The 26,319-nt window shown below is 41.2% G+C and overlaps 1 protein-coding gene across 2 annotated transcripts in view; it reads right to left on the reverse strand.

Annotated features, from left to right (window-relative positions):
* Positions 1–529: 529 nt before the first annotated feature.
* Positions 530–26,319, reverse strand: part of SNX25 (sorting nexin 25) — a 53,019-nt gene continuing 27,229 nt past the window's right edge. For both annotated transcript variants that reach the window (XM_083755500.1, XM_083755501.1), the window contains exons 7-19: positions 22,158–22,348; positions 16,887–17,018; positions 16,085–16,360; positions 15,406–15,561; positions 12,177–12,308; positions 9,938–10,078; positions 8,317–8,430; positions 6,385–6,549; positions 5,215–5,332; positions 4,175–4,241; positions 2,705–2,886; positions 2,023–2,123; positions 530–1,122 (exon numbers count right to left, since the gene is read on the reverse strand). In XM_083755500.1, the coding sequence (XP_083611626.1) occupies positions 1,042–1,122; positions 2,023–2,123; positions 2,705–2,886; positions 4,175–4,241; positions 5,215–5,332; positions 6,385–6,549; positions 8,317–8,430; positions 9,938–10,078; positions 12,177–12,308; positions 15,406–15,561; positions 16,085–16,360; positions 16,887–17,018; positions 22,158–22,348 (1,856 nt within the window). In that variant the 3' untranslated portion in view covers positions 530–1,041. The remainder of the gene's footprint in view (positions 1,123–2,022; positions 2,124–2,704; positions 2,887–4,174; positions 4,242–5,214; positions 5,333–6,384; positions 6,550–8,316; positions 8,431–9,937; positions 10,079–12,176; positions 12,309–15,405; positions 15,562–16,084; positions 16,361–16,886; positions 17,019–22,157; positions 22,349–26,319) is intronic.

Consider the following 26,319-nt stretch of genomic DNA (forward strand, 5'->3'; position numbering starts at 1 on the left):
TGGTGTATTGCAGAATCAAAGTAAACCGTGAGCTCAGGCATGTGGAGTTGATCACTGACACACTGTGACATGTTGTGTGCATTTGAAATTGTACCATAAAAGTCCCTTGCTACTCAAAAAGCTATTGGGCATTTTTCAAGGCAGTAGTGGCTATGTTTTGAGCTGGCAAAGGATTAAGGCACTCACTCATGGAAAAGCAATGGGGCTGTACTGTGGCATTTTTCTTAAAGCAGGAGTCTCCAGCAGTGAATTGGCAACCTTCGCATTAAATCCAGATGTTCTTTTACCAGTGCTTTAAAAAGAGCCATGTTTAGGAAAATTGCCATATAGATGATATCAAGAGGGGATGAAAGGTTTAAGTGAACAGGTTATTAGTATAATTGTTTATGCAATGAATGCCAAGTCATTCATTCATGTGATTTACGACAACATTAAATCTATGTTCATCACCTTGCAGAATCAGTGCAATTCTCTCTGAAAGCAGCACTTTGACCCACTGAAAGTGTAGCTTAATTATGAAACACTACAGTTCATTTTTGTTATTTATTGCTTACAAAGGCTCCAAACTATGGGAAATCTTTGGTAAAAATAAAAACAATAAAATTTACACAATATCTTTACATATATTGCACAACAAGGCTCTTCAATACAACAAGAAAATAGAGGAATGTTCATTATCCTCAGCAAGGAAATTAACTGTACAACATTCATTGGTATACCACTAAAGCAAAATGCCTTTCATAAATGTTTTAAAATACTCTATAGTTCTTATACCTTATATTAACATTTACATTTCAATCTGCATCTTAAACAGAATTATTCATGTAACAAGTTAAATAAAAGCCAGAAACTACGCAGTGCTGGCATTCTACCGTATCGTCAGTTCTTTCAAGTCTTGTTTGCTCCATGTAGAATTTAAAAAGAAAAGAAAAAATACAAATTTGCAGTAGTCCTCAGCCAGCCCTCTGTGGAAAAGAGGGAAATAAGTTACATGTCTGCTATTAAGAACAGACATGTCTCTAGTAATTCACTTGTGCAGATTCAAACCTGAGCTGCTTTAAGCTGCTCTAAATGAGTTCGCAACTCAGGACACAGTTCAATTAGCAGCAATTCCAATAACACCTGGAAAAGAAGAGAGATTAAAAGTGTTTCCCCCCTCTTTCTGAACCGGTAATTACAAACTTGGATAGCAAGTCATTAATAGGTGCAGAGATCAAGCCCACACACCCTGCCCCCAAGGGCTACCACATGGATCCCACAGTGGTCAATTCAGGGACAAGAGGCATTCATGGAAGGAAGCAGTCTAAAGTCCACAGATTATTGTGGGGCCCTTTACGCTTTACGCAGAGTGGCCGTCCAGTAAAAGCCTTTTCTAAGGTATTATACCTGGTTCCACAAGATCTCGCTGGAAGCTGCCACGCAACTCTGGTGGTGGGCAGGGCATGGCCCCATGGGATTCCACCACCCCAGGCGGCTGCTTCAGACTACCTCATGGCCCTGCTTGGCCCTGTCTGGAGGCTACAGGTTGTCCACTATGTACTATGGTTCATTGGCTGTTTTTTTAAAAAAACAATTTGCACATCTGGCAGTTGTAGAACCACACATGGAAAAATGCTCTTGGTAGCCCTCTGGGGAGGACCAAATCCTTATTATTCATCAATGTTTACTGGCACCTACAGGGCGCTGCACAGATTTTCGCATACCTACGAAGACCTCAAGCATTAGTAAATTTATCAGGTTTAGATTATCCCTCTTCCTCCCAGTCTAAAACAAAATCTCAAAGGGCACAGACCTTCAAGGGGATTTTATCTCCCAAATTCCACATTTCCCTCAGTGGATTTCGCCCATCCCTGGTTAAAACAAATTCTGCAAGTTAATTCTAAAAGGTTAGAGGATAAAACAGCTACTGTTGTAGGCCAAAGGGTAAATGCCAGAAACTAACACCAAGAATCCGAGTTCTGAGGTCTGAAGGAAGAGTAATTTTAAGTAACAAACCCATGCAATAATGTGCTGGTAACTCACATAAAGAAGATGCTTATTGGCCTTGGTTTCTTGAAGTGCATTGAAGACTTTGATTACACCATGGCGAGCATTTTGCTGACCAACAAGACTCTGTAGTGTATCTGAAAGAAAATATATTTAATTTTGGTGACGCATCTGCTAATGTGTTTTAAGAAATTCAAATGAATTAAAAATATATATACAATGAGTAATGTAAGCTGTGTACTGAGATACTGATTCAAAAGCCTGCACATCCAATAGATTCCTGTTATCTATCTTTTAAAAACAAATCAGAGATTTTAACATCAAGAAGAATATACTATGGAGTAATACACATGTAAAGTGCCTTTTTATTTTCAATATTTGGGAGCAGTAGATTTAGTTCCTTATTACCTAAATGCCACCCTGACTTCTATTAAAAGAAACAGTTCTTCTACCCACAGAGTAACATCTGACAGATGTCAGGGATCTGTATAAAGGTTAAATATGCAACTCTCTCTGTGTGTGTACTTGGTTTGCTTAAAATTTAATCTCATAGAATCTCATAGATTTGCTTATTAAAGTGGGCAGAGTTTAACTCTGCCTGTGGAGCGTTTTGAACATTCTAAGGGCTAAACAAATGGTAAATATTGTTTATTACCATAATCTCCTTTGATTCATTACATTCTGAACGTTAACATGACATGTGATTTGATATGCTCACCTGGAATGTTTTCAAGTAATTTTTGCTGTGCTTTCTGTTTCGTCTCCCGGCTTTGCTCTTCACTTCTGGGCTTTGAGCTGGACGCCAGTTTTCCATTTGGCCAAAAAGCATCTCGGAACACATTGATGTAGTAAACAAGCATTGGTTCACTGAAGATCCAATTTACAGTGTCACGAATTTGCCTTGAGGGAGAGGCGTCAAGAAGAAATGGTCGTAATACTATAGCCAGAGTAGACATGCTTTTAACCCACTTCAAAACTTCCTAGAGACAACTTGCACATCAAGCAACAAAAATAGGGTTTCCATGAGGCAAATATCCACCTAGATACAATATGTTGCTTAGACCAGTGTTTCCCAGCCTTTGGTCTTAAGCTGTTTTTTGACTACAACTCCCATAATCCCTAGCTAGTAAGACCAATGGTCAGGGATGATGGGAATTGTAGTCTAAAAACAGCTGGAGACCAAAGGTTGGGAAACACTGGCTTAGACAATACAGCAACTTGGACTAATCTAAATGTTACTCTTACAACTGCAATACCTAAAATTTGGAAAATAAAAAGGGGGAAGAGAGGGAGAGAGAGCTAGGAACAGGATAGCAGCAAGCAGTGAAAACTAGGTTTGAGTAAAACAATAATTGGCAGTAATAATAAAATTATACATAAATGCAGCTATAATAATATTAACTATAAAACACAAACTTTTTAAGTTTTAACTTAAAATGTGATACTACTGTATTGTTGTGGAGGGGGAAGCAGTGGTTTATTTTTATTTTTTTTAAAAAGGTAGAGGTGAATCCCACTTCAAAATGTTTGAGAAGCACTGTTCTATGGAAACATGCAAATAGCTAGAAATCCTCCATTCTCATGCCCCCTCTGGTGGCTTCTAGTCACATTATATTTCAATGCAACCACTGTGTGTCTACATCTGATACTGGGTGAAGAATTCAGCATCCTGAAACTCTTATGCTTTCATTTAAAGGGTGGGGTGGGCAAGTTTCTAATCCCCAAAGCTGCAAGGACAGGTTTGGGAATTTGTAGGGCATGCCTGATGAAGTCTCAGAAGCTTGGCAATGTGCTGTGTAACTCTCATCTCCCCCACGCCTAACATAATTAGAATTATGCAAAGTAAGCAAATATATACAAATTGATGCAGATCACAAATTCGAATTTCCTTGGCACCAAATTTTGGGTAAGCCTGGCTCTCCCACCCACCCTGCTTTCTGGTTCAGCCCTGAGTACATAAGGCTTTGTGACATACAAGGCGAATGGGGACTGTTAAGAAAGATTTGACTGGAATTCTGAAACAAAGCTTGTGAAATTTAAACTTTCCTTTTCTACATACAAAGAAACATGCAGAAGCTAGTTTCTGAACAAACATGCTAGCCATGTCAGTGCTGTTGTCAGCTGTTCCTGCATCAAGCAGCTGATTCAGAGTACAATTCTAGAAGCATAGAAATCGTAATGCACTCACTTGTTGATGGTTCTTCCAAAAGTGATTTGAACTAGTGCAATTAGCGTCTTCCTCACCCACTTAAACACTAAAACAAACAAAAGCAAGCAGCACACAGAAGTCAACTCCAAGCATGCAGTTAGGGTCTACTCAAATACTCTTAAGTATATGTTCACGTTATGCTGTTTACTACATATAAATCCGCCCCCTTTTAATTACTACAAGTGATTATGTGACTTTTCCTACTCAGCAGCCTTCATAGGGGAGCCCAGACAATTTTTTAAAATGGCCAACCTTTCTAGTGTACAATTCTTTCCTAGTGCTTCCATTTGCACACAGATGGTTTGAATGTATCAGGATACAAAACTCATTTATTTATTGCTACCTATTTTCAGTGCTTTTTTTTCCTAGAAAAAATAGGCGTCGGTACTCGCCATGAAGTTGCTACAGTAAGTGTCATACTTTTTAACAACAAAAAGAGGTGTTGGTACAGTGTACCCTTGAGTACCCCCTTAAAAAAAGCATTGCCTATTTTACATTGAGGATTTTAACATATAGCATGCAACGCTAATACACGTTTTTCCATGTGGAAATTAGCTAAAGAGTTACACTGCTCAACATGCCCAACTTCAGAATGTTTCTTTAGAGAATTATTTCTGCAACACAGGGGCTGCGCATTAACACTAAACCATGACTAAGACATATGCAAATGAGGTGCAGGAAACCTGATTTATGTGGGCCACGGGTAGAACAACTTTACCTGCGTAAATGTTGCAAGTGCACCTACCCAGGTCACAACCATGCTAATGCTACATGCAAAAAGCACACATCTATGCAATGAGGTGCATGTAGAACATTTTACATACGCAAGTGCTTGATTTATGGCTCAAGTCATGTTTCCGACGGAAAACCACCTTCCCATATTAAAACCGAGCATGAAAATGTGGTGCATTTCTCTCATCCTGATGAGTGCACTCACAGAATCATAGAATTGTAGAGTTGGAAGGAACATCACCACGGTCATCTAGTCCAACCCAACAATAAACAAGACCACTGCTTACTTCCTCGCAGCTCAAATATCTCTCCTATCAGCATGAAGCAAGGCTCAGCAAGGGCATCCCGTTTCCCATCCACATCTTCTCCATAGTCAGACAGGTCGTCGTCGTCTTCAGCCTCCTCCTGGACAAACCAAACAAGCACAGGGTGGCAAAGGTGGTTCCAAAAGTTATGGCGGCCATTTTTGCTCTCCATCTAAGATAGCAATCTGAGGCTGCTCCCTCCGCCTAATGGTGGAGCCACCCACACTGTCCAAGTCTGTACCTCCAGCAAAAATTTATATGCCTGAGACAGGCATCACAAATTATTTCAAATTAAACATTTAAGTAAGAGGATACTATGTAATGCCCCTGCATATATAAATCAGCTGTCAGATCCAGATTTACGCCTCTACATCTTGTAGCCGTTCAAAGGCTGTCCACTTGTTTTATGCTAATGCCAAATCTTCACTCCCATAGTCCATTATCTCTTACTCTTTCTTGCCAATGAATTAGTAAGGACAGCCATGGTAGTAAAGGCTGAGCAGAAGGAGCCACCTTGATTTGTTAAGACCAATGGTGCTTCTACAGTGGTACCTCGGGTTACAGGCGCTTCAGGTTACAGGCGCTTCAGGTTACAGACTCCGCTAACCCAGAAATAGTGCTTCAGGTTAAGAACTTTGCTTCAGGATAAGAACAGAAATCGTGTTCCGGTGGCACGGTGGCAGCAGGAGGCCCCATTAGCTAAAGTGGTGCTTCAGGTTAAGAACAGTTTCAGGTTAAGAACAGACTTCCAGAACGAATTAAGTTCTTAACCACAGGTACCACTGTATAATGACAGAAGCTTTCTAGAATACTGCCTAGGCTTTGCTGCCCAGGATTCTTGAACTGGGCAAGGCATGGCTTAGACTTGGGTCTCATGCATGCCATTGTATGTGCTTCAATCACCAAGATTTGTGTACCTGGGCACAAGCTGCAATGGATTTCACAATAGCTTTCAATGGAGCTTGAACAGTTGGTGCCAGTGAAATGTGGAGATGGCACAAACATTTATTGGCAACGTGCACTACAATTGGCAGAGCACTTTAATATGCTGTCCATTAGTTCATGTATTTAAATTAATTCTGCAGATAGTTCCATCTGAGACGTTTATTCTGGGTGCTCATCTACCGTAAATATTGCTCTTTGCCCACTCACCTCTTGATGAGAAAAGAAATCACCGGGAAGCCTCTCCAAAAAAGAAGCGAGTGAAAAAGAAGATTTCTTTCCCTGGACATCGATAACCTTGAGGTGTTCTGGAGAAGGGCTTAAAAAGGCATAAAGTGCTTCACTCTGACAGAGCCTTTCATCAGAAAGCAATTTCTGTGGAAAAGAAAAGCCACCACAATTGTAATTTTCTTTTTTAAGCAGAGCAGATGAAGACTCTGCATGAGGGCAAGGAGTGCTAATCAGCACTGCCGATGTCAGCCAGTCTTAAGGGTTTACAAAATCAGCAGTGATTTCTGGAATCAATACACTTCAATAGCTCCTAGGCACATTCCTGGCAAGTATGTTAATTGAAAACAGCACAGGGGAAGCATCCTGTTTATGCTTTTCACACTGGTGCTGTCTACGTGGGAAGTGGACCTACCTAACAATGGCCTCAGAGAGTTGCTAAGGGACAATCTGTAGGCTTTGCCACCAGTGTGGTCAGTAGCTAACTGGACTTCCCCCAGTAGCTGCATGTCAATGGCATGGGTAGCTGGGTGCAGGCTGCACACCCCTCTCCTTGCATATTAGTCAATTTGGGGCCATCAAATAAAGCAAATCCCATCGCCCCCTCAACAGTACTTAAAATAAATTACTAAGATGTTTTACGTATTATTTGATCCTGAAAAAGAGTTACTTAAGCATTGGGGACGCGGGTGGCGCTGTGGGTTAAACCACAGAGCCTAGGACTTGCCGATCAGAAGGTTGGCGGTTCAAATCCCTGTGACAGGGTGAGCTCCCGTTGCTCGGTCCCTGCTCCTGCCAACCTAGCAGTTTGAAAGCATGTCAAAGTGCAAGTAGATAAATAGGTACCGCTCCGGCGGGAAGGTAAACGGCGTTTCCGTGCGCTGCCGTGCGCCAGAAGCGGCTTAGTCATGTTGCCCACATGACCCGGAAGCTGTACACCGGCTCCCTCGGCCAGTAAAGCGAGATGAGCGCCGCAACCCCAGAGTCGACCACGACTGGACCTAATGGTCAGGGGTCCCTTAAGCATTGGGGGAGGGGCTATAGGGCCAAGAGAACTCTAAAAGGATTTCCTAAGCATTTTTCTAAGGATTTCTAAGCATGGAACCCCTTGACTGCTTTCAACAGCAGTTTTGGAACTTCAATGAACTGCTCAGCAAACCAACCTATAGAAAATTTTCAGCTGCATCACTATTTGGTGTTGGAGAAAAGGGTTGATTAATGAAGTCTGGTCACGGTTGATGGCATGAGTAAGACGCAAGAATGTGGTAGGATTCTGAAACACCACAAAATCCATCGAAAGGTGAAGTGGGAGATGTGGAGCCCATCTGAGAGAGTACCTAATTTGTCCCAGAGAACGCAACAGAAAAGTAGGTGCTGTTATTGGCTACAGGCGCAGCCAACCAGAACAAGTGTCAAGAGCTGTTCACTACATTGGGCTGTATACTAGAAAAGCCACGTTTGACACCACCAGCCAGTTCTATGTACCTGACAAGTGTACTTCTTTGATACGCTAAACATATGTAAACCTAAGTTGCACATTTAAACAGATCCAAACATATGCATCATACCTTACTATATGCCTAGGCTTGCACTCAAAACACATTGAGTTATACATTTAAATAACATAGGCCTAAATCCAGAGCAATTTGGTCATACTAAAGTCACATAAAGATCAACAATTAGTTGTAAGTAATGCCCAACTGAAATGAATAGGACTTCAAATTCAGCTCGCTCTGGATTTGGATTGCAGTATGTGAAAAGGCCAATAAACATTGGGGGGAAATGTGAGAATATGCAATCAAGAAATTGAATTCCTTACTCTAAAGCCCATGCAAAAAAGGACAACACACCATTCTGAGTTGGTAAAATAAAACAGATATATATATTGTGATTGCTGCTTCTTTGATATCTTACCTGTAAGAAGTTATTTAACTGGTTCTTTGACTTCTCCATAAATTTCTGGTCTACTGATTTAAAGGGCAGTTTGCTGAGTGAAGGCAACTGAGCTTTTTTTAATGATGGGAAGCACTAGGTGGGAGGACGGGGAAAGAAAGCAAATCACAATTATTTCTCCATTTTAATTTACACACTGTCTTTATTTTTGTCCTGTTCTATTTAGTCAGAAAGGGAAGAACTAGTTTTCGGCTCCTCTGCCTGTACCCTTGATCACCTGCAGGAACTCTTCCATCAATCAGCCAAAAAGAGTAGCTCTAAGTGCAGTACTAGGCTGCAGAAATAAGCCAATGCCAGCTTAAGGCTCATTGGAACTAACATCTTGCAAAAAATGCAGAGTGTAATAGGTTATAAAAGGGTCAGGTCAGTGCAATTAAGCAAGTAGAAGAAAGCTGTAAAGCCTTCATACAGCCAGAATAAAAATGGCAAAATAAGAATGAACCAACAAACAGTTGGAAGGAAAAAGAATGAGCTATTGTGAAAATAATTTACTTTAGGTGTATATGAAAAGACAGAACAAAGCCTATGTTCACATTTGCCTTTCAGTGTCAGTTTAACATGTCATGATGCCTTCCGACCGCTGGCTGCTGTCACTCACACTCACATGCGCACGTAGTATGCCTTGCATGCTATGCCTCTTTGACTCTTGATGTGCTTAAGCCAACTCTCCGAACTAACATGAACACAGGATAAAAAGTTTTAGATACAGCATATAAGCTTATACTCTTCTAGGATGTTGAGAGCCAGTGTGGACTACGCTCTAACAAAACCAGATTAAAAGAACGGGGGGGGGGGGCACAATAACATAATGGTGTTTGGTGCTGCTCTGGGCTCCTTTGGGAGGAAGGGTGGGATATGAATTTAGTGAATAAATAATAAACACACAGAAGGCACCCTGTGGTTGGAATACTCCCCGTGAAAGTACCAGCAGCAAAAACACAAGACAACAAAGAGAAAATTGCCAGAAAAATGTTGCTGATAAGAATCAGTAAATGTAGTGAACGGGAGGGAGACAAAACACCAAGAGAGCGAAAACAAAACAGCCCAATTTTCTGCCTCACAAGAGCAGAAAAGGAGAAAGAGGAAGGAAAGGGGGCAAAAAAAAAAAAAGGCTTATGATCAGTGGAGTGATACGTTCTGAACTGCAGGAGCTCATGAAGATGACCCCCAACTTGATTCTGACCAAACTAAGCCGCCTGATATATATTTTGCTCTAGGAAGGTTTAGCGTGGTCAGAATCGAGCACATGTATACGCTTTCAGAGTTATTGCTAAATACATTACTTCTGGTAAATGAGCTAGAGGAGAATAAAAATTTGTGCTCCCAGGCTTTTTAGACTCGTCTACCCATGTACTACCTGAAACCCAAGGAGTGCATTGGTTGCCAGATCTGAGACCCCCCCCCCCAGCTCTCCTACCCCACTATTATGGAATCTGACTGCCTGGTACTGGAAAGGAGGTTGTTGTTTTTGTCGACAGACATGTCTGGCTCCTTCCCTACAATATGGGGGACAGAGGATACAAAAGTTGGCCATACAGAATATTAAAACTAAGCAAGAGCAACTTCCACATGTTCTCCATACCTCACTGAGTTTCCTATGTAGGCATTGAAACTCGCTGAGCTTTCGGAGCACCGTCCATTCCTTAGCTTCAACACTGCCAATCTCTTGTAAACTCACCATGACAGAGTAACAGGGCACTTGTTCGCCATTTTCTTCTATGACCTAAAACAGAGAAAGGGTTGTTTTTTGTTTTTATTATTATTACATCATCATCATCATCATCATCATCATCATCATCATCATACTAGAAAAGGATATGCATGCACACCTACACAGTTTTACACAAGAATTCCAAGAGCACATTCTCACTGCTGCACACAAATGGTTCTGTAACAAACTTTGTTTCATGGTCCAAGAGAAAGCCTTAAGATATAAAGTCCCATATTTGATCACAGATTCCAACAGACTTAGGGTGGATGACACATATTATACAGAACATGGTACAAGATGCATGGTGAACCTCTACCCATGCTTCCAATCACAAAATACTGGCTTTGTTCAATTCGAGAAGCAAAGCGAGCATTTTGCAGGTCACTCAATTGCACAAAGTGGATTCATACACACCAGGGATGAGGAGTGGGTGACCTGCTGCTGGACTTCAGTTTCACCCATACCTAGTCATTCAATGTCCATACTTGATGAGGGTGGTGGGAGTTGCAAGTAAATGATCTGCAGGGTTACAGATTTCCCATATACACATTGAACAGGAATGCAGTCAAGGTGGATCCTTGTAGGACACTGCTTGTCATCCAGACTTGTCCTGCAGTCAGCTGTCTTTACTGTGATCACAAGAAGCACTAGAAAAGCAGCCTTGTGAACTTTCACCAGGTTGCAGCCATGTCATCAACACCTCAAAATGAATATTGCCTCCTATTAACCTGCATCATCTACCAAAGCTAAAAGTACAGTACTGTAAATATTTTCCATACATGCCACATTTCTTAGCACATTTGGACTGCTGTTACCCTCACAGAAAAGGGAGGCTGGTGCACATTAGTCTTCACTTGCCTTGCAAGTGTCTCCAGACTATGCAGGCTGCAGCAAAGGCTGCAGTTAGGAAACCCTCATACTGGGACTGTCAGCGGCTCTCATCTGGTAGCCCAGGAATTATAAAGACAAGGAAAAGTTTCTTAACAGTCCTTTTTCATTTCAATCTTTACAGAGAGAGGCTATAGAACCGAGTCTCTTGGATAATGGCATTGTCTCGAGTGAATCTCCACCTCCCCATCTCTCCCACTTCCTCATTCGTCATTCTCATCACCTCCTCTCTACGGGTGCTGCTACGTGCCCTCTGTCTTTGAGCTCTTTGCTCTCCTACTTCTAAGTCTCGCCGGGTTCTGGGAGATGGAGAGTCTGGAATGCTTTCTAATGACAATGTGTCACCCGGGTGTTCTGGCTCTCCCATGATTTCTCAACTTTCCCCCTCATCTGCCTCTGAGCTGTGACCTCCCTCCAACCCCTGTTGTATATCTATACTGTCTTCGTCTTACTCCTCCCTGGAAGGGTCAGGATGGGGAGGCGGTCTCCACCATTCCTTTGCCCAGTCCCTGACAGGGGCATGGCTGTATCAGGGTCAGCAAACATTTTCAGCAGGGGGGTTGTACACTGTCCCTCAGACCTTGGGGGGGCGGGGGGCGGGGGAATGAACGAATTCCTATGCCCCACAAATAATCCAGAGATGCATTTTAAATAAAAGGACACAAACATTCTACTCATGTAAAAACACGCTGATTCCCGGACCATCTGCGGGCCGGATTTAGAAGGCGACTGGGCTGGATTTGGCCCCCTGGCCTTAGTTTGCTTAACCATGCTCTGTATGAACCATGTGGACTGTATATATAACAGCCATGGTTTGCAGCTCTTTTTTTGAACATGGGCAAATCATAGAGGACATGCATACATGCTACTTCATATACGTTACATGGTCATTAAAATGCTGCCTCTGCTGTAAGCCCCACAACATGCCTTGAGCTGCTCTCACAAAAGGAAGGTTGGGGCCAGGCATTAAAAGTCTGCAAAAGTGGATCTTTCCATATGATGTATATGCATTAAGGAAGCCACATTTCTCAATGTCATTCTGTTAGACATCTACTTCCTATAATTCAGCAATAATATTTTTAGTGGGGAGTAAAGGGAAATGTATCAGTAATTATTTTTTGGACAACAGAGAAAAAAATGTGCTCATGTAAACTTTTGACAGAAAGGTTCCACTTATTTATATATATTTTTTAAAAAATTAAACAGAAGGAAAAATCCATACTTCGCTGGAATTTATGAAGGCTTTCCACATGCCGAAATTCTCACACCACCAATCTGTCCTTTCAATGTGCAATTGAAGGTCACCGTGTTCTCGCTCCATCAAAGTGATTTCATCCTTCAGTTTAGAAACAATCTGCCAAGGAGGGGGGAAACCACTTGTTATTACCAGTTATCATATTTCTTTCTTTCTTTCAAGAAAATCTACACAACTATTGCAACAGATCACTCTGGTGCATGTACTGGAGGAAATAGATTAAAATGTGTAGCAATAAAGAAGAAAAATAAAAAATTGTCAGGGAGTGGAAGGGAAAGAGGCAAGGAATTTAGTAAAAGCTCCCAGCTAAATGACTCTGCCTTGACATAGAAGTACTGCTTAAAAGGTCATGCATAATTTGCTTAAGGTCACGTATAGTTCAGAAAGGAAAAGTAAATTAAGCCCTGAAACATAATGATAAATGAAGATTTAGTGCTGAGTTCATGAAAGATAGGGGGAAGGGGGAAATCACTACAGGAAAGTTTTTAAAAGATGCTGTGAACTAAAAAATAATAATACTTAAGATATTGTACAGCACTAATTCACTTAGATATTTTTTTGGGGGGGACACAGTAGGCTGTCAGACAGCTGGGGGGAAATGCACATTCAGCAACCTAATATATAATCTATGCAGAGAGGTCCAACATCATGGTGCAGAACTAGATTGTAAAGAGGCTTTGGAATCTTTGGACCTTAAAAAGCATGGTTATGCTACACACTATTTTTATGGGTACACACAGAATATTGTGTTTATCTGTAAAACTGTAACAAAGGCCAAGTGGCAATTGCATGACTTCAGATGAATGCATCACATAAGATGCATGAACCCAGGGATCTGACTTAGCCATGCCTTAGTTGTTATATCGCAGCAACATTGCTTTTGATGCTTTTGATGCTAATGTATGAAACCCAAGGATGCAATGAAGGATCTGAAAGTGCTGAGCTGGTACTGTGGTTGATTTTATTGAATTATGTGAGCAGGAAAAGTGAAATAGAATAGAAGAGGCTTATACTTGATCAAAAAATACACGAGTAACCAACTACCAACAATTTTTGATAAGCAACTCCCATAAAGGCAGTTATTGCTAAAAAAAAAAATGTTTTTATTGATTCTCCATTGTTCATGGTAAGAACAATAAAACAACAACAATAAAAATTTTAAAAAAACTTCTGGGTCATTTGACAACGTCTTACTCCAGAGGTTAGTTTAGTAGAACTCTCCACAGATTGCCATGTGTCAAAGGCAGGTTATGAACATGGTCCTCTTGCTGTATGAAGTCATGGAACAGTTGCCAAGTATTTTAAAATTAAAGAGGTTTGATTTCCCCTTGATTGCTCGTATCAGCCCAAAAAGCTGTTCTTACTGTTATACCAGTAAACACGTCAGATTAATTCCATGTGGCAACTTTTCTCAACACAGCTGCAAAGCACTGAATAATATTTTCCTGTGATATTGCAATCAAGCCACAAGGCAGGACCTTCCATGCCAACATCTAGGACTTGGTATCATTTTGTGTCTCATTTACCAAACCAAAGAGCAAGCACTGGTGCAGAACTGGAGAAGCAGACAGGAATGCAGGTTTGATTCTATGCCATCCAAAAGGCCCATAGACCCTCATGCAGCATTTCAGAAATGCTAGAAAGCCCCACTGTCTATTCCACATTGTCACTAAAGTTCATAGTTCAGCAGTGGAGCACCAGCTTTACATGCAGAATGTCCAGAGCTCAATTTCTGGCATCTCCAGTTAAAGAATTTGAGAAAGATCTATGCTTGAGTCCTTGGAGAAGAACCAGGGTCAGCTGGAACTGACAATTACTGGGTTATAAGCAATCAAAGATCTGATTCTGTGTCAGACAGCTACATATGTACTTATATTCACTGACAGAACAACACTGCAACCCGCATAAATTGCTAAGATCAGATTTTTAGGGTAGGGTGCTGAGAAGGAAACAATATTAAAGATTGTATATCAATGCCTTTGTAGAACAATCAGTGGCTAATGAGAAGCCTGGAAAACAGCATGTAGTAAAGTTAGTAATATTTAGAAAATTATTCTTTGGTCAAGCAAAGAGAGTGAGGCCTTGTGGGAGTTTCATCAGCCACAAGGACCCTGGGAAAGGAGTTGTGTATCTTTAAAACCCCAGACTAGCTGACTCCTCAGCTGAAAGGTTTATTAGAACCAAGGAAGTCTTGATTTAACACCTGTGTTCGAATGTGTGAACATTCCCCCTCCCAGTGATGCTATCTGTCCTTGAAATTGCTTGGGAATGTATCGCTGGTTAGTTTCTACGGAAGGGAGGAAGCCTTTGATTAAAAGTTGAATTCTAAATTGGCCCAGCTGTCAAAAGGTAAATTGATTGACCAGCAAGCCGATCATTGGCGCATTCAAAAATAATTTGAGTCTTATGATTGGCTTGAAAGTTACGACGCAGGTTGCGAATTGGGAATAAAAGATCAGAGGATTATCTGCTCTTTGCTCTTTGCCTTTACTCTGCAAACCGCAAAGATGCCAGGCTCTATTGTTCCAGCTTAATAGGCCACTATTCATCTTTTGAGGTGGAGATCTTCAATCGTCTTCGACTAGCAGAGTCCTAAAGAACTTCAACTGTCCTATCTTTGTGTTAGAGTTGTGAGTATGTAGACTTAGTCATACTATACCAATTTGTTATTTTTTTATCTGTAATGCTCAAAAGAAGTGCCTGCTATTTTAGCATGTTTCTTATGTTATTTTAAAATAAATCCTTTTAGTATGAAACTGTTTTAGTTGTGTGCCTTTCCGGGGGGAATAGCTAAGTCCTAGCCTTACGCCTGGTTACGCTCTACCGTAGAACTTCAGCCTGCAAGACTGTGGATACAGCTTGTGGAGTAGGGGGACGGCCGAGATAACGGGTCACAGCCTTCTCCCTGGGTTGTGATTTTGGGTCCCCTGGACAAGAGGGAGTGGTGGCAGCTCTACTGAGACCTATTTGTTGTGTTTGATAAAAGTAATACGTCTGCCAACCCTGCCCTGGTGCGTCCTTGCCTGGCCGGAGAGCAGAGGCAGGAGAAGGGAGGGGCAAGAGGTTGGAGGCGACCATTACTACACAGCACCTTCCAATTTATTTTTTGAAGTGAAAGCTCTCTAGAGTCTATCTATATGCCTACTCTGAAACACAGCCTGCCAGTATAATGCATATAAATAACAAAGCCACATACCTTTTTGTCAGGTTTTGGTGAACTGCAGAGAGAATTTAGAGCTTGTCTCTTATATTCAAGTCTGTCATTTAGCTGGCGTAGCTTATTCACAGCGTAACTGGCCTGCTCATTAATTCCGGAGCTTCCTTCATCAATAACTTCTTCACAAACTTGGCTCTAGAAGAGAAAGCCAACAGTGATCAATATATGTTAAAGTATAATCCATTAACTTGACTACCTGGTTTAACACACATGGTCTAAGCAGAAGTAAATAACTGTGCCAACTAGAATGAGATCTGGGTTTGAATCCCTCCTCAAATCACAAAGCTCACAGGTTTACCTTGAGCCAGCCACTATCTCACAGCCTAAATTACATCACGGTTGTTGTGAAAGTTAACATGATGTAGGACCATGAATGCTGCCCTAAAAGCGGTTTGATGGAAGACGTGTCTATCACTTACTCTTAGCCATAATAATTAAATGGAAACTCCAGGTTCAGAGACAACACACCCAGTTGTTGGGGCAATAGTAGGAAGAGCTATTGCTGCCTGGCCACTGTTGGAAACAAAGATAGACTAAGATGGACCTTTGGTCTGATCCCCTAGCGCTTATGATACATGTCCCCCAATATTATTATGCTATCAAATATTCTAGTTTTTAATCTGGTTTATCTTCCATGGCATCTGTAGCCATCACTCACCACTTCATCTTTGTCGTCAGATGTCATCTGAACGGTACTCCTCTCTTCTTCCTTCTTGATCAGCCTTTCATACAAATCGCTGACAAGGAACGATGGGTAGTACCTGTCCTTCAGTGTTTCATAAACATCAGTCTGGATTTTGTAAAACACCTCAATGCCTTTGTTGCCTACAAGGCTCTGCTGTATCTCTTTATACAGTGACTTTTCCACAGTAATCTCTCTGCCTTCTACAAAGAAATCCTGATAGATTTGACTCACAAGTTGAGGTATTTCAGCCTAAGGAGGAAGAAAAACCAACATGAAGAGATGCATCCATCATAATCAAGAGCCATGCAGTTAAATATATGCTTGTTTATCCTATTCGGTTCTCTGAAGAATGACCTTGGTTTTAAATATTTGTAAGCATACAGCAAATAATTATAATCCTAATCCAGAGTACAGCATACTCAAACAGAAAGCAAGAAGAATCACACCTTTATTCCTTTTCATATCAGCAACACATGGTAGGGAGATCACAGCAGCAGACTGTGATCTAAAAGATTAAGTGTTAACTGTTTATGTTTTTGAACAATCCATTTTCTTCAGTCATTTCATGAAATAGGGAATTGATTTTTAAATTTGGCCTGACTTTTGCCATGCCAGCACAGCTGACTGGACTGATAAAATATCTAGGAGCAGTTTATATGCAATTTGAATACTAAAGCCAATGCCAACTTTTTATACAACACTGGTTTACAATTAAAAGTCTTGCCAAAAATTATTTCCAATAACAAGGTATGATATACGTTTATCTACTTTGTACCTTGTTAGCGTTCTTCAAGTATTCCACGGATTCCCAATAGCTGATCAAAGATCTCTTATCCACTCTTTCCATGTATGTTCGGAAGTGCTCTCTGTAGGATGGGTTGCACAAAATATCCTCAAATTGAAGAATCTGGAGGGGGGAGGGGGACAATTAATGACATTATTTCAATTAAGTAATCTAGTTCACAGGTTACAAACCTCATTAAGCGCACTTATTATTGACAAAGTGGATTAAGGCTGGAATGATCAGCGGAGATAATCCAAGATTCTGGATTCATTGTTTTTTATACCTTACCATTTTCCCAGCACTCTGATAAATATCTCAGGAGACATTAAAAATATTTCATGGATGCAGAGATCATCAATGCCATCTCCACAAGGGCCCCTCTTAGCACATGCAAGAATGTTTTTGTGTATACTTGGTTCAGCAGCAGCAACTCCTTGTACTGTGTTGGAAGCCGTTTTAATTTATTACTTATTAATTGCATTTATAACCTACCCTTCTCTATATGGTCCCTGGGAGGAGTTGATACATAACTGCACAAAACATTTTTTTTAAAAAAGGTCTTTCTGAGCACCTCCGTTTTAAACCATTTCAAACTCCTTCAAAGCGCTAGACAAACATGAGTTTTGAATCCCCCCACCCCCCAGTTCCAAGGAAAAGTGTCGAGCAGTAAGGAATTGTATCCAGAAATTGGGGGGAATAACTCAGCAGCTCATCACACAGCTCTCTGGATAGACAACCAAATACTAAAAACATAATAAGCAATTGTTTATTCCAAAGAAGCAGATAGAGTATTCTGCTGTTAACCTCTTAAAAAATGGTGCGAAGGTACGCAATGTTGCACAGCCTTAAAGACAATTTTCATGAGTGTTCATGACACAACTGCTAAGACAATGCCCTACCTGATCACACACCAATACAAGGAATTAAGGAACACACTATAATAATTTTCCTTTGTGTATCTTCAGAAAGAGTGACTCATTCACCCAATCCAGAAGTTCTATGAATTTTGCAGAACTCCTCCATATAGTAGAGCCCTGAGGTGTGCAAAATTTATTCCATTCTCTTCTGTGTCACTGATGGCTCCATATGCAAGAGTAGCCCCCAACTCCACTTCTAATCTATACAATTTCCTGGTTGAAGAGCTTTTCCTCACCTCACCTTTAGTTTTGCAATCTGGAGCCATAGCAGTTATGTGTAAAACGGCCAGCAGGACAATCTTAGGCATGCTTACCTTTAAATAAGTCCCAAATAAATAGACAGGACTTGCTCACTGCAAACATGTCTGAAACTAGAGCATTAACAGCTTAAGCACTAGCTCATATAGCTTCACGCTGAGCTGCAAATGAGACACTGGAATCCACTGCTGTGCTGCAATTGTTACAGTACAGAAACAATGAACCTTGGGATCCAACATGCTCTAACCAAGAACTCAAGAAGCAACTTAACTGGAGTGGAGGGAAATAAACCTTCTAAAGTGTTCCTTATCAGCACAGTTATATGCCTGCTGATTTGCTATCTGTAACCAAAATCTAGTGGCTGGAAGGGCAAGCAAAATGTTCAGCATGAAAAGAATACATCTATTTTGGAGGCTCAAAGTATTTCCTGAAAGACCCCAGAAAAACATGGTTGTTCCTGTTCATTTCACCACCCGAATCAGCTATAGCTTCAGTGTTGATTAAAAGAAACTGAACTCCTCCTTCCTGCTAACAGCAATGCTGTCAGGTAGCTGGTAAGATTTGGCTGAGAGATGGTGGTTGATTTTTAGCCAGCAACAACGAATGCGGAACTGCAGCTGCAGAGACTGCATGCAAGAGCGCCACCTTGTTAGTAGAAGGGGAGCCCTGCAGGGGTGTCCTATAATAAATAATAATAATAATAATAATGTTGGTTGTTGTTTTAATTTATTTACCTACCCTACACCCTAAGTTCCCAAGGAGGGTTGCCACAATTTAAAAATACGACATTAAAACCAGTTTAAAACAACTTACTATCACAAAAATAGGATGCATCCTTAAAGTATACATCTCAGGGTTATGTTTTAGAGGCCAGGGTAAAGACAGCATTCAATGAGAAGGGCCATTCAATATTGGGGGTGCCAGATGAAGGTTCCACAACTTAGGTGCTGCCAAAGAGAATGTCCTCCTGCAGGCCACCACCATGAACTTCTGAATGCAATGGTACTACCGAGAAAGCCCCCTCTGCTGATCTTAGCACCTGAGAGGGTTTGTAGGGAAGCAGATGGTCTTTCCAAAATTTGGCACCTGAGTCGTTTAGGGCTTCAGACATTAACGTGAGCACCTTGAATTAGCTCTGGAAACAGGGCGGCAACCAATGCTCCTGCTTTAAAACAGGGGTTATGAGGGATCTAAACCCCAGAAAGTAACGTGGCCATTGCATTTTGGACACAGCAGGAGCAGGATTTAGTCGCTGCACATTTCCTGGGTCTTCACTCTCCCACAAAATTATTAAAATCTTGCTCTGGGCACTCGTGTACCCAATTCTTCCTGGCCTGGCCTTTTTTTCTAGGCACGAAAGGTGCACAGTGGGATACAGGTGCCACTCGTGTGCACTGGAGGTCCCACCACAAACATTTTAGACTCCTTTTGCACAGCCCCAAGCCACCACAAGGGGGACACGTTGTACCTGGTGGGTAGGGAATTCATAGCAAAATGTACCCTACCTCATTGAACCTAGCCTTGGAGAAGCCCAACAACCTGTTCTCAGACTGGCAGGGTCCTGAAAAGGCATGGAAATCTTTGGCAATGTCTGGCTCTCCAAAGCTAAAATGGAACAAGAGGGGCTAAAAATCTTGTTCTGGCCACTCCAGAACATCTACTTGACTCTTCTTGCCCTTCCCTTTTTCTCTATACGTTCAATTTACTCTTAAAAATGTCAGCGTCTCTGTAAACTGGACTCTTTGAAGAGGAATTTGTTATGCGTACCAGGCAAACAGATTTGACAGTTATTGACAGGATTCTTTTTCCCCTTTAAATGGAAGGAAGTAGAAGGCCACTCTCCCTCCGGTGATTCTTACTGCTAACCATCTTAAAACTAAATTCAGCCGCTATATATTTCATCCGCTTGTTTAAATAGCTCATTCCCTCTAAACCTATTTAGATACTTCTAAATCCCCAAGGCAGGGGGAGTCAAATCCAAGGGCATATAAAAAAATGCCACAGGATAATAAAAGCAAAAACACAATTCAGTCTGAAATATTATCGCAATGCAATCACTGGCGCTCTCGTTGTACTTTATTAATTCAGTACTGTGAGGAGTGGTACTCGTTTGCAAATATTTCTTCACAGATTGACTTGCTTTAAAGCAAGAAAGGAATAAAAAAATGAATTAGATGTATCATTATCATGGTAGAAGAGGCTGCGGTTTTTATGCTTTGGCTGCAAGCATTCATGCCAGTTTTACCAAATTTTTGCACAATCCTAATTGCATTTACTCAGAAACAAGACCCACTGTTGTCAGTAGAAGCTGCATCCAAGTAAGATGCTTTGAACTGCAGTCAACACAGATACAGTTTTTAAAATGCCTTCTCTTCCAAGCATGTGAAATTTGTATAGTCCTTGAACAAGGCTGAAATGTTCTCACAAGGTCTTGGAAATTCCAGTACCCTTGGTGCCCTGCAATAAACTGAAAGCAGACAGCTATGCTGGGACACAGGCAAGAATCCTGTCACGTGATTGGCTATAAACTAGAAGATCTAATTTTAGAGCTAGTCCACAGCTACGGTGTGTCCCTTTAAGCTTTTTAAAGTCAAGTAGCTTCAAACTAAGGGATGAAAATTCAACAGGTGCCCTTTAACTCTGCCGCATCTCAGGAGGAGTTGAGAGTTGAGATAATGAACCTTTCAGTATTGGTCCAGTGTATATTTACTCAGAATTAGTCCCACTGAATCCAATGAGACTTAATTCTAAATGCATGCACACAGAATTGCAGCCATGTGGTCCAATTGCGTCCACATTTACCTGGAAGCATGACAATTTGTGTTGTCTGGGGTAGTGTCCTTATTGTTGACCTGTGAAGTCAACATAGGACAACCTTCGCTGCTCAAATATTCTGCCAAAGCACAGCTGGAACATATCAATTGTTTTATTTTATTATGAAATGTGGCATGTGCCCAAATATATGATTCACATATATGTCATGACAAAATATTTGACAAACTGACTTAGGTAAGCTACTAAAATTATGTACTACATTTCAATATAGCACAATTTTTATAAGAAAGAGGGCCATTCTGGCCTGTAGTATGAGAGCCATTATGTTGACTATAGAACAGGAGTCCCAGCTTTTAAAGGCTTTCCAAAGAAATTGACAATTTCCACTAAAACTGCAGGAGGGGGGGAGGGGGAGAATACCATACAAAAACAGCCACATGAAAAATATAATTCTGGACGAGTATATGCTTTTAGGGACTTGCACCCTTGTTTGCAAGTTCTGCAACACTTGAAGAACACAGAACAAAGGTATCTTCTGGATCTCGTGCTGAGCTTTAGAATCAGTGAGACTCCACGCTGCTTTCCATAGTCAGTGTGGTGACTGGAAGTTTCTCTCTGTTCTTCCAAACTTTGACAATGCCTGGGGAATCCCCTGACCTCGTGCTTAGCCTTGGGAAACAGAAATAGAAGCACTGGCAAGGTCACAGTCCCTACAAATTTAATGTGATAAGGACAAATCCCTGCACGGTTGCACTGGGCTTCAAGAGGTGCTCCCGGCTCCTCTGAAACTCAAGAGCAGCACTGCAGCAAAGACCTCCGTGCTCCCACTTTATGGAGAGCAAGGGTCAACAGCAAGCAAAAAATTTTGGCTGGCTCTTGAAGCTAGTCAATATTTGTGAACGGTGCTAGAGTCATCAGAGAGAGTCAAGTGCAGGCCTTGCCAATGTCCCTGATAGCAGGCTCACATAAGATATTTTGAACTTTCCAAAGGAAGTGTAAGATAACAAGTACAGAATGCTTGCGGGGGAGAGATAAATCTCTGCATTGTTTACTAAAGCCACAACCTTTCCTTCGTGCAAACAGGTAGCCGCTGAAGTACTGAGACTCCTCCAGTTTGCCTGCATTTACTTCCAGTCAGGTCCTATAACATGATGCAGAAAAAGCTGCACCAACGCCACTCAGAGAGAGAGAGAGAGAGAGAGAGAGAGAGAGGGAGAGAGAAGAAAGAAAGAAAGAAAGAAAGAAAGAAAGAAAGAAAGAAAGAAAGAAAGAAAGAAAGAAAGAAAGACACAAACAGAGCCAGCATGCCTACCTTCTGGTTCTGTGGGCCATCACTATCATCAAAGATGCCATCTTCTTGCTGGTCATAATCAGGACCTCCCAGAAGCCTTATTCGCTTTTCGCACTGCTTTTTTGCTACAGTTAGTTGGTTAATATACCTCTTCATGTTCCGGGCTCTCAGATGGTCAGCTTTCATTGCAGCCGTCTCTTTACCTTTACTCTCTATAAAAACAATTGTTAAAAAATTAACTTTTTGAACTTAAAAAGGTCAGCATGTCAACAAATTTTGAAGAATGGACCCATATAGCAGACTTGGCTTCAAAAAACAAAAAAAGACCTTGTGGTAAAAGTCGGGACTGTCTCCTAGAGCCAAGGTATTACAGTTCACAAAAGTAGCTTTTCGTTTCTTTCCTTTATGCCACAAACAGCTAACAGAGAAACAAATTGTGCAAGCTGACTAATAAACTTTATTGGTCCACAACACTTTTGATCATCATAGAAATGCATTGTTCATAAACGGTTTACATGTTAGCTTTTTATTATTATTTTCACCCCTGAAACATCTAAGAGTCTTGTGGCACCTTAAAAATCAACAAACATATTACAGCATAAGATTTTCTGGGCTACAGTCGACTTCATCAGATGTTGTGAAAGGAGAATTGTTAAGGCCGCTCCACTTCTGGGTGGGGCGGTGTTGCGGGCGGGCCATGTGGCCTCCCACACACAGCAGGGGCTGGGCTAAGCCCCTGCATCATTGGGGAGACCCTGGCCGCATCACACACCCCTTCCCATTCAACATTTTGGCCTTGCTATGGATCTTGGCTGGTTGCCTGTTGAGGGGGCCTGGTAGGAATTTCCCCACTTGGCAAATTGGCACTGGCCATTTGGTTTTCACCTACCTCGTAGCAACCGTCACAACTTTTGTAAGGTTTGGCAGTTAGGCATTGGTAAAACCTGGTTCGGGGGAGGGGAGGTATGGCCATCACCCGCCCCTCCATTTTTAAGGGTATTCCATTAAAGGGATCCGGGATGTATGGATCTTGTCCAAAGCCCAGGTAGGGGCTAGGGCCATGCCATGACCCCATCAGGGACCCTGGGGGAGCTCTAGCTGATGTACAACAACAGAGCTCCCCCTATTGGTGGTTGACCCTTACTGGACTACCTGCATGGCGAGCAGATGTAGTTCCAGTGCCTAAGCCAATACCGCTCACATTCTGTAACCAATAAAGTTGTGGCCCAAATTTGCCCATTTAACCTAATATACTGTGTCCAGGTTCAACATGAGGGAGAGGCCTTGGGGTTTTGACATGAAACAGTGAGGTCAGAGAGGCATCTTCAAAACAAAACCGATAAAATGCACATCCATATAGGTTGGCCACAGTCTTTGTCCCATCAGAAAAGAAAATACTACATTCTCAGTAATCACTTATCTCTTCATAGTTAGCAATTTTCAAAAGATCAGTTGTATGTAAATCTTAGGTGAAAATAAGGAAGGAGTCAAGGGTGGGGGATGTGCTCTGGCTTCCTTGTACATGAAACACTGAAATCAAAAGTGAAGGATATTGATTAATTGTTTAATTGTAAGTGATGTTTCTACAGCAACCATCCCAAACTGATGAGGGCACTTGCTAGAATCTAAAATTACTAAAATAACCCCTCCTTAACAGGAATATTCCAAGATCTCGTGGATAGCTTTCTTAATTACAGTGGAACCGTGGTTCTCTAATAGCTTAGTTGACGAACAAATTGGCTCCCAAACGCCAAAAACCCAGAAGTAAGTGTTACGGTTTACGAACATTTTTCAGAAGCCAAACGTCTGTTGGCTATTGTTTCCAGGGCGCCTGCACCAATCGGAAGCTGTGCCTTGGTTTTTGAATGTTTCGGAAGTTGAATGGACTTCCGGAACAGATTATGTTCGAGAACCAAGGTACCACTGTATAATCAAATTTAACCTAGGTAACAAAGCTATGAGTTTGACCAAACTGTGGCAGGCAGTGGAAGACAAGAGTGCCTGGTGTGCTCTGGTCTATGGGGTCACAAAGAGTCGGACACGACTAAACGACAACAACAAAGCTATGAATATAAGTTTGCCAACTATTATTGATCTTGCTGGATGAAAACATGCCTCAAACATTCAGATCAGTTCTGGTGGCCATGAACGGACGGGAGAGTTATACTGTTTTTATAACACAACAGTTCTGATCAACCAGGAAACCATTTGAGCAGGTTTTAATTGTTCTTTGAGGCAAAATTCAGGAAGTCTCTTTGTCCTACAGTTTAAATTTTGTTTATACAAATGTCTAAAAATATGAGGATGAACTTTCAGAACAACCAGTGACACATGTGTTTTAAGATGAAAGAAAACAGGTGTTTCCTTCAGGGAGCCTAACATGGTTCTCAAGGCTAGTTTTGCTCCATTTAGCTCAGTAACAGAACAGAGTATTAATTGAAGATGTTTAAACAAACCCTCTGTTAACTACAAGAAAGAGATTACAAAATTAGCAAAAGAATATAAATGCCTGATCACAAACAGAACCAAAAAAAATCTGCATTTGTGGAAACACATCTGCCATAATAAAAAGTGAACCACTGCAAAGCACTAATTACAGAATAGTAAGTGATGAATTAATTAGCCTCCTTTATACGCTTCAGGTACTTTACGTACATTAGGAGCTCTCCTCGGGCACACAAGAGGTGCTTCTCGCAAAATGGCTGCTAACCAACTTCAAGTCCATGAGATACAAGTTACAAATACAGTGGTACTAAAGCCTTGGAAGTCGAACACAATCTGTTCCGGAAGTCCGTTCAACTTCCAAAACGGTTCGTAAACCAAGGTGTGGGCTTTCGATTGGCTGTAGGAAGCTCCTGCAGCCAAACAGAAGCTGCAGAAGTCCCGTCGGATGTTTGGCTTCCAAAAATAGTTCGCAAACTGGAACAGTCACTTTCAGGTCTGCGATGTTCGGGAGCCAAAACGTTAAAGAACTAAGCTGTTCGAAAACCAAGGGAGCGTACATGGTTCATCTCTCTCTCTCGCCAAGACATTTTGCTGCCTGAGGTGAAGGGGAAGGTGGCAGTTCACATACAGATGTCAAATACAGGAGCAATTTAATCTGAGACAAAAGTCTAGTTTAGGGGGTCCAGGACAGGTTATGTGGTGCACACAGTTCTCATGTTATTCTGCCTAGTGCAGAATATTCTGCCTGGCACATCCTCACAACAACCTGTAAAGCTGGGACAGAAAATAACTGGCCCAAGATTAGCCAGTTAACTTTATATTCAGGATTTGAGCCTAGGCCTTCCCAGTTCTATGGCTTGTCCACAAATGTGGAATCACACCAGCCTGACTTCCCCATAAAAGTAGAGGCGTCCTGTTATTCTGGACCTTTCCCTCTTTAAATAATCAAATCAAATCAAATACCCAAACCACAAAAAAAATCTGCATGTAAAGTGGAAAAGGCCCCGGACAACTGGCTATAAAAGAACAACAACCTATAAGCCTATCTCCCCCAAACATTCAAAATGAATAAAAGAGAAAAACTTTGATACTGTGCCCAAGATGCAAAAAATTAATTCAAACCATAGTGTTTGGAATTCGCAAGTTATTGTTTGCTTTTTATTTACCTTATCTATTGCTTCCCACAAGGCATCCCCAAATGCTTTACAATACAATACTTTTTGAGCTATTATAAATAATAATTTGAAATTTAAACACCTAAGCATTTCCCCCCTCAATCCCTTTGATCTCTCCTCAAGGCACAGAATCAAGGTGGTTTGTTTTTTTCATAACAATGCATCCTAACTAGAACCTTTTGGCCATAATACATCATTGGAGCACCTTTGAGGACTAACAAATTTATTACAGCATCAGCTTTCATGGATTCTAGTTCATGTCTCAATCACAGGATTCAAACATTTCGAACAGCCCCTATTCTACCGAGTATATTTACAAAACTGGATATATGCAACTTTTTTGTATTTTTTATTATCCATCAGAAATGTTTTTCTCATAGGTATAAATGCAAAAATGAGGAGTAGCATATTTATGCCTACTCAAAATACTAAAAAATTGAAATTCCTTCACCACCCACACCTAAATGATTAAGCTGTACAAATTGGTTCCTGTACACACAGAAGTGCACATTTTCGCATCGACTTAAAAAGCTAGTACAAATTGTACCTACTTACACTGAAAC

Source organism: Podarcis gaigeae (genome assembly GCF_964106915.1).
Source record: "Podarcis gaigeae genome assembly, chromosome: 9".
Taxonomy (NCBI): Eukaryota; Metazoa; Chordata; class Lepidosauria; order Squamata; family Lacertidae; genus Podarcis; species Podarcis gaigeae.